The sequence below is a fragment of the Phaseolus vulgaris genome, chromosome 8 (genome assembly GCF_051622355.1).
Source record: "Phaseolus vulgaris cultivar YP4 chromosome 8, ASM5162235v1, whole genome shotgun sequence".
NCBI lineage: Eukaryota > Viridiplantae > Streptophyta > Magnoliopsida > Fabales > Fabaceae > Phaseolus > Phaseolus vulgaris.
The window spans coordinates 46,007,402-46,016,376 of record NC_143505.1 but is presented as its reverse complement, the minus strand read 5'-3'; the positions used below and the strand labels follow the sequence as shown (position 1 = coordinate 46,016,376).

At 37.2% G+C, this 8,975-nt stretch overlaps 1 protein-coding gene across 1 annotated transcript; it reads right to left on the bottom strand.

Moving 5' to 3' along the window:
* Positions 1–3,917: 3,917 nt before the first annotated feature.
* Positions 3,918–8,542, bottom strand: LOC137823869 (phosphatidylinositol 4-phosphate 5-kinase 1). Its single transcript, XM_068629178.2, has 8 exons — positions 7,108–8,542; positions 6,853–7,017; positions 6,598–6,763; positions 6,182–6,292; positions 5,900–6,093; positions 5,680–5,810; positions 5,503–5,596; positions 3,918–4,754 (listed from the first exon to the last, which is right to left on the bottom strand). Exons 1-8 carry the CDS (start codon positions 8,064–8,066, stop codon positions 4,445–4,447), a joined length of 2,130 nt encoding a protein of 709 aa, XP_068485279.2. The 5' UTR covers positions 8,067–8,542; the 3' UTR covers positions 3,918–4,444.
* Positions 8,543–8,975: the final 433 nt, after the last annotated feature.

The following is an 8,975-nucleotide window of genomic DNA, read 5'->3' as shown; positions in this document are numbered from 1 at the left end:
AGAAAAAAATAAATTGTAATTTATTAACTTTTTGGTGAACCAAATTGTTTCATCAAATTTATAGGTTTCACAAGTTTGATACTGATTTTGTGTATAGCCAATTGTGCATTATAACTGAATGAGATAGGATCGGTTTTCGGTTAAACTGACAGGTTTTGGTTTAGTTCTGAGAACTATTTAGTTTAACTAATTATCTTGAATTTGAGTTGTGTATAAAAAAATTGTTCGAATTTGATTTTAGTTTCATATGAGCACGGTTGTCTAGTTCCTATAAAATATTTTCTTTCATTTTTAAAATTTGAAATAATTGAATTTAGTCCTTTTAAGTATTTCATAATTCCTCCAAATTTTGAATTGCTATTTTTTTTTCTGTTTAATATACACAAAAGAAAGTATTTGTAGATCTTAAATATTTTTTTCCAAAATGTGATATATGTTGCATTACTAATAGATACTACCTAGATTATTCAATTAAACGTTAGTTTATCATATAATTAACAAGTATCACGTGATACTAAATATAACAAAAATATTTTTAGTTTGAGAGAAAAAGATATTTATAAGAATTATACTATTCAGTATTTCAGTTTACATTTTCTGATATCCATATGCATATATCTAAGATATATCAGCATCTCGTCTCTCTAAATTCGCACACAGTTAATCAGTCAATGTTTAACATTATCATCTAATTTTTATTTTCAACACTGATCACATGTAAAACAATCTCAAAATCATAATTAAGAATATTTAGACGTACAACTATCAACTCAATTCAAGTAATATGAACAGATTAATTTCTTAAGATAAAAGGTAAATGACTCTGTGATAATTAAACTACTATTGCTTCTCTTTGCGAACTTGAATTTAGTCTAATAAAGAAAGAAAAAAAACATTCACACACACCATTCAAACATATTTGATGTGTACCTTTGTTTATTTACAGGAATAATAAAATAAACGACTATATTTAACATTAAAACTACGGCAAAGGTTTTTTTTAAGCAAACATATATAAAATACTTTTACGAAAACAATTACGAGTCATAAAAGGAACTCTTACGATTATAGGTACTGAACGAACTGCGTAAATAGAATTTAAATTTTGATATGATATGATAAATTTATCCTTATTTACATTGGTTAAAGAAGAATCCTGGTGCATACAGAACAGAACTGTGTTACTTTCATTCTTGCGACGCTAAGCTTGGTTGAAAATAGAATCGGCGTGTGTAAATGTTCTGCGACACACACATACAAACAAACACAGTACAACTATATTTAGCTTATATATATTTAGGTTCTATCGTCACACTTCACACCATCCTCACCAAAACAACAACACAACCTGGACCATAATGTGCATTGTGTTGGTATCCAACTATTTGACTATGTTCCTTTTATTCTTTATTGGACATTTTTTCCACTTTTTCTTCGCAACTCACAATTGACTATGTTCTTTTATGATTTGTGTAACTATTTATTAATTTAAAATGGTTTGAAAATTTCCCTTTGGGTATGCAAACACATGTATCTACTACCACAACCTAGGTAGATAAAGTAGTAGCAGTGTCTGTCCCATGTGCCACCCCTATTCCACTTGTTACACCCTTCCTTACTTTACAGGCCTTCCATTCTGTATTTTTTTAGTTCCAATGAGGTCAAATTTGGGGCAATTCAAATTAATTTATTAGCATCCAATTGATCACTTATATTTTACTATTCATGAGAATTTTACAGAGATAAAGCAGTTGAATGTTACAAGGATGCTATTCCTAAGAAAAATAGAATAAGGAAATAAAAAATATTAATAAATAATTAACTCTAAAAATGTTGCTTCCATATGCCTAACTCTTAGTTTACATCAATACATGTGTGGCAAAGCTTCCTTATTTTGTTTCCCTTGTTTGGGTCTTCCTGAATGCTATTTTCTTATTCTTCTTCGATTCCAAACAGACAGATCCGGCATCATGAGCCAATTGAGTACAGATCTTAGGGATTTGGTTGAGTTAAATTCATTTTGTATATATGCATTCGGCATTCCCATGACGATGGTTTCAATTCAATTAATTGATTATTTTGCACTTGGGTTGTTTGTGTTGCAGTTTCCAATGTACACTTTCCATTGGATTTGGCTAACTTGTGTTGACTCAATCAAAAGTTTTCAAAATGTACGGAACCAGATTGCAAATCCCATTTTAAGGATTATTATAATGTACATTAAACTAATGGCAATATGTCATAGCCTGCAAAATGCGATGTAATGTAAGTTTAACACATGCTATTGCTAGCCACCGGAATTAAATAGATTATATATTGTACATGCATGCTTCCGATCACTGCAAATTCCTTGAATATCTTTAACTTACCCTCTTAAAGTATTGTTTATTTTGAAGTTTGAATATATTTAGAAATGAGATTGAAATGAAAACAGTGAAAGTAATGGTTAGGAGAGGCATGATTAGAGATTGGAGAGATGGATTGTGTGTGTTAGGAAATCTATTTGAGCAGAAACCGAGATGAATGAGGTGTTTTTAAAGGTGTGAGAAGTGGAAATAGGGATTAATTTAAGAAGAGTAACAGTGAGTGAGTAATGTAAAGGGATTAATTGTTTAGGAAGTGTTGGGAATGCATTTGGTGTATGGGTTGAAATGCACGTGGAAAAAGTTGGGTGATGGAAAAGTACAACGAAAGGCGATTCAAACAACATATGGAGACACGTTGAGAAACCAGTTCCGGAATTGTTGTTGTACGGCTACTTAATGTTTTTGCCTAATCCCTGTTTGTTTGCATCAATACTATTTTTAAAATGGGAACGTGGGATCCAGGTCCCATTCCCTCAACCTAGGGGCACTTATGCAACCACCATCAAATTCTTACACTATTAAGATTTTACTGACAACTCAATGGGGATATACTTTTCAAATTTTTTTCCACAATTATATTTCACTGGGAGTTAGTGTATAATATTTCAAACTGAAAGAAATTGTTGCAATTTATCAGTAGCAAAATTAGTAAGCTCTGAAACTGTTGTTAGGAATAGTAACATTCTACATATTTACTATTTGACGTTTCGATTATGTGGGCATATTTATTTGATAGTGATTATGATTTGGAAGAACAATACTGAAATGATTTAAAAGATGGATTGTAGATGTAAATTAATTGTGGGAAGAAGGTTTGTTTGAATTGAGAGTGGAATGAAAGGACGTGGAAGACACGCTTGAAATCCATAATGCTGATTAGCTTCCTGAAAAGAGAAACAAATGGCGATGGGACCAGCCACTCAGACATTACACTATAATCGTTTCAAAGGAGAACAAAGGTCAAAACAGAAAAGAGCAGAAGCAGTGCATAAGTGCTAATTTTACAGTGGATAATAAACAATAATATATAATGCCTTCAATCACACGACATAATTACAATTTTACTTGTTACCGAGATAGATTTAATGGAGCAATCAGAGCAGGTTCCACCACGTGATGTGATTACTGATATAGGTACGTTTGGTTTCTTTCTCGCAAACCCAAACGATTAAAAAACTTGGTCAATTTTTTACTAAATTAAGATAAAAAAAGAAGTAGAATGAGAGGCACATAAACAGTGAAAAGCATGAGAGAAAGTGAACAAAATGAGAGGAAAAACGAGAAACAGCAGCGCATCTGTGTCTCTCTCCTCCTTTCTCTGCTTTTCATGCCCTCAACACACTTTGAAGCCCAACGCCCTCGCTTTCACTGCAAAAGGTAACCCAACGACCCCAGTTTTTAATTTTCTTCAACCCCGCAATGAAGCCCCACTTATTTATGTTTCATTCATCAGATAAGAGACTTTGGTGTGTGGAAGAGAAGAATTGGACACTCCATCTCACTCTCTCAACATAACACGCCTACTCAAAATGTCTCTCAATAATTCAAGAATAATGATCAAAATACAAAATTAAATTAATAATTTCCTTCAACTATCCATCCTTTGTATAAACACTGTACATTTTTCCTTATTTCCTACTTATCCACGCATTTTTTAATCAAAAGGCTCACAGAGAAAACACTCCACGCCGTTCCCTCCTCCTTATCTCTCCATCGTATATTCATATTCTATGCAGTAACCACAAAAAATTCAACAGGCCCAACCCCATTTCCCCTAAACCAAACAAGTAAAGAAAATAATCCAACTTCATCCCCATCTTCATGTACAAGTTTTCCCGTCCTTCACCATACCATCACCATGGCTCTATTTTTAAAACTAAGCCATAAAACAACCCCAATTCCAACGACCTTCCGTCAGCCACTTGACCGTAGAGTGGCCATCTTAACCAGTCAACTCCAAGATCATTGCAATGGGTTTCAAATTTGAAGCATTTTTTTCCTGAATGTTATGAACAATCAGGAATCTTTTTCACCTTCAGGAAGAAATATTTTAGCCTCATTCTGTGCCAACCGATCTGCTACCTCTCTTCAATGAAAATTCTCCCTACAAAATCGCGAAACCTCTTCGAGTAGAGCTTTGGATCAACAGCAGAAATTGAAGAAGGGTCAACTTGCAATGACTTGTAAGCATGCTCAAGCTTCTTGCTGATATCATAATCTTGCAAAATATCAATAATCCCAAAATATAGAATCACATCGTAAGTCTCCCCACTCCGATAAGGGGTCAAATGGCTGATTCCAACAGTGGTGTATTGATCGAAGTCACTCCTCCGTACTACTCGCTCCGCTCTTGCAGGCATATTGGCTCCTAGTCTAATCAATGATTTCCTGAAACAATAATCCTACTCAGTACATGCCACAAATATGCATTCACATAAAAGCCAACAAACTTGAATGGTATAGGAAAGTAACAAAATAGTAAATAAAAACTCGCAATTTCAAAATCATTGAGCAAGTAGAGGTTGGAATTATGTTTCTGCCCGACTAAGCTTGGTGTATAGGATAGATAAAGAAAAATCATGAATCCAGAGAAAGTATTGAAACAATCATAATTGACTCAATACATCAATTGTCAGGCCAAAAATAAATTAGAAATACGAATTTGAATTAATGAATCGGGACCACAGACTACATGAGGCCCACTAACAACAATTGCCTGCAATACTATATGCCCACTGACTTGCTAAAATAATGCAAACTACTTTCAATTATTATCATGAAAAATATCAATTAAAATGAAGAAATTATTAAATATTAATGCCAACAGGGTTATAGCTTAAGATTGCAACTTGCAAGGGCGTACAAGTCACAAACATCTTAGTTTGTGATGCTTACAAGTGGTAACATGATACATATCTATCAATTATTTTCACCCTGATAGCAGTAGGACCAATTTTGCTCAAGCACCAATACATCTCCGAGTGAAACAATCCTCACTCACCATGGCTATGTTCTAAATGATTATGCCCATTTAATTTAACAATGGAAACAGGTTTTATGCAATCTTTTTACAAATTAATAACAGAGAAATTCCATCCACATTAATAGTAAGGAACTAGAACATAGGACAATTTACCTTCCAGATTTAACTCGATCTTTATCATGTAGCTCTGCTTCAAGAAAGCGATAACCACGCATGAACTTCTCATTCTGATAAGTATCCCTATTGCCTGAAGGGGAAAACAGATGAATTTTAAACTTTTGTAACATAAACTCTCGTCTATATGCACTCAAGTGGATGGCGGATAGATACCAGTACGCAGGAGAAAAGGTGACAGCCCCATTTTGTCACAAGTATTATCATCACGAAAATGAATGCCAACTAAAAGACTGTAATCCATAATTTTCTCAGCTTCCAAGAACTCACAGTCCAGCTCAATTTGTCTGAACACAATGAGAGGAGTACGTCAGCATATATGTATCTTGTTCAATCCCCTAAAAGTGTATATATACAAAGGATAACGGTAACTTACTTGATGAGTTCCTGAAACCAATTTCTTTGAACACGAAACGCAAAGTTGAGATCAAGGTCCTTTAGAGTGGTTGTTTCATCAATGTCCTCCTCAGGTTTATCTGTAGTGCGGCCATGTGAAGATCCTTTCAAGTCAAATCGTCTATGAATTGGATATTCCGAACAAAAAAGATTGCCCATCACAATGAACCGAATCTGATTTTCAACAAACCATCAAAAGTCAAGTACTGAATATGGGGGCGATCCCTCCAAACAGCTGGAACACATCTATTAATTTATATACCTTCTGGCCTCCAATTGGCTTAACACAGTGCACCCCATAGAATTTGGTCACAAGTGAATTCTCATATCGAGATACATGTTGATAATAACTTCGAAGCATCCGAAGAAGCACCTAAAAGTTGAACACCAGAATCAAGCATCAGTCTATGTAAGTACCAAGCCAAAGATTCCTAGTCTGATAAAAGGTAAGAATTCATGTTAAATCACAAAACATGAATGACCAAACCAATAAAACAGGTCCCCCCTTCCAAAACCCGAAGTTGACTGATTCATAAAAAACATTTACCACCCATATACCGTGGAGTAGAAAACAAAGAAACCTATCCATTTGGGCATGGGGAGTTTCACACTACCAGAATTTCATTCCAGAATTTAACAAGACATAACCCTACAAGCTTTAGAACACATGTGTCTAACCTTGACTTCAGATTTCTTCACCGTCTTTATCATGAATCTATCATCCTGGGTCAAATAGAAGATGCTTCCACTTTTCCCAGGAGAAGAAAGCTCCCGAAGAGCATCATCCCCACATATAGCCAACATGTAGTCAGCAGGATCCACCTGAAACAGCTTTCTCAAATGCCTACAATCCAAACCGAAACTCAGTCAACTAAAAACAGAAACACCCCAAAACATCCAACATACACCACACCCTCCAAAAATTCTACACACCTAAAAACCACCGGACAGTAATCCTTCCATCGAAACTCGGCGGACTGATGCGGCGGCGTAATCTTGGACCCCTCAGAGGGAAACCTAGTCCAGAACTTCTCCTTCGGATCAAAATCACTCTGCTTAAGCTCCCGCAAAGTGGAAGCCTCCTTACCAACAGAGTACCTGCGCAATTTAAAAGATTAACAAAAAAAAACACAAGCGAATTCGCAATAACACTTGAAACAAAAATAAAAGCCGAAGCACTTCATTCACCTTATCCCCAATTGCAGATTAAGCATCAAATCATAATTCTTATGCCCTTTGGAAATTGTTTCCCCGGGTCTCTTCACTTCGCTCGCAAAACAACAAGGGTTCCTTCTCAAATCTTCACAATCCGACGTCGTTCCGTCGCGGTAAAACATGGAAGCTTCCACATTATCGATAATATCGCACGTGATGTCTCCCGCTTCACCCTCCGACTCCCAGATGCAAATCCTGGGGAAACTCTTGTCATTATTCACGCTCCCTCTTCCGTCAACGGAGAAACGTTTCACGCTGAAATTCTCGCCCCAGAGCAAACGGTGGTGAATCTTCATAACGCCGTGACCCTTAGGGACCCCGTTCTCCCATTGCCCCTCGTAACGGTTCCCGTTCGCCCACACCAGAGTGCCCTTGCCGTTAATCACGCCGTTCTTCCATTCCCCGACATACTCGTTCCCGTTCTTCCAAACGTAACGGCCGTGACCGTCTTGCACGTTGCGCTTCCACCACCCTTCGTATAAGTCCCCGTTCGCGTAGCGCTTCTGCCCGAACCCTTGTTTCCGGTCGGAGATCCAAGACCCGCGGTAGGTGTCACCGTCGGATCCGACGAAGGTTCCAAACCCTTCCATTCGACCCGATTTGAACTGACCCTCATAGGTCGCACCCGAGGGCCACGAGAATTTCCCCTTGCCGGAGGCCTTTCCCCGCTTCCACTCCCCCCCGTACATGCATCCGTCCGTCCACAGGTACTTCCCCGATCCGTGAGGCACGTTGCCGGAGAAGCTTCCGGCGTAGAAGTCGCCGTTCGGGAGAACCCGCTCTACAGCCGATCCAGACAGCAGCGCCGGAGACAACGTCTCGGGTGTCACTCGCCGCGGAAATCCCTGCGAACGGCTTCGCCCCGCCGCAACCACCGGTGGCGTCGGAGACGGCGACGCCCCGGCGATATCGTACGCTAGTGCTTCACGCATTCTCTTTTAACTCTGCGGTGGTGCACTGTGTGGCTTTTTTGTTCAGTGCGACAGCTTCGGAATTAGTACATTTTTGCGGTGGCGCGTGAGATGCTCAATAGGAGAGTCGTAAGTGCATTATTACTTCAGTGAGAAGTGTCGCCGGCGGTGAGTTTCTCTTTCAAGGATTTAATCTCCTCTCTCTCTCTCTCTTCCCTTTTTCGCTTTTGTTTTCTCTTTTTGTGCTGTTTGGGAAAATACGAGTGGGAATCATAGAGAGCACAGAAGCGAAGCGCATAGAAAAGAGAGAACAGAACAGAAATGCCAAGTCAGGGAGTGTTATTATTTTCAATTTTAACCAAAATAAATAAATATTATAAACTATAAATAATGCAATAATAATAATAAATATTAATTAGAAACTTAAATGGAATTTAAAAAGGAGGTGGGGGAATAGGAGAGGAAGATGAAAAGAGAGTGTTTAATGAGACAGCTTTGGCTAGGTCAGTTGTTAGTGAGTAATTAATTGTACAACAAAAGCTTTTTATTGCTGTGTGACGCATATACCCTTATTCCTTCCCATTCATCCTTTTCTCTTTCTTCCAAACCTTTTTTAGGATCCCCCTTTGCTTAAATTACCATTATGGAACCCTAATTTTACTTTAAGACTCAATTACTCTTTCAAAAACAAGTTCAAAAGGATTAATGGCTAACATACTTTCTATATTTTACAAAAATATGTATATAGTTAGCAGCACATTGAGGTTTTGTAGAAGAAGGATGAAAAAAGAGTTTTTCTTTTCGTTGTTATTATTGTATTATGAAGTATGTTTTAGCAGTAGTATCTTTAAGCAAGTGGTAATAATGAAGGGAATTTGGAAGCAATAGAATAGAGTAGAAATGAAAATGAAGGGTAGTTTTAGGTGGTTT

Excerpts from the sequence above, each read along its gene's own strand:
- LOC137823869 (XM_068629178.2), bottom strand. The coding sequence starts at position 8,066 with ATGCGTGAAGCACTAGCGTACGATATCGCCGGGGCGTCGCCGTCTCCG. Across the intron at positions 5,597-5,679 it reads ACCTTTTCTCCTGCGTACTG|GCAATAGGGATACTTATCAG; the intron begins GTATCTATCCGC and ends TTTCCCCTTCAG. Across the intron at positions 4,755-5,502 it reads GATCGAGTTAAATCTGGAAG|GAAATCATTGATTAGACTAG; the intron begins GTAAATTGTCCT and ends TTATTGTTTCAG.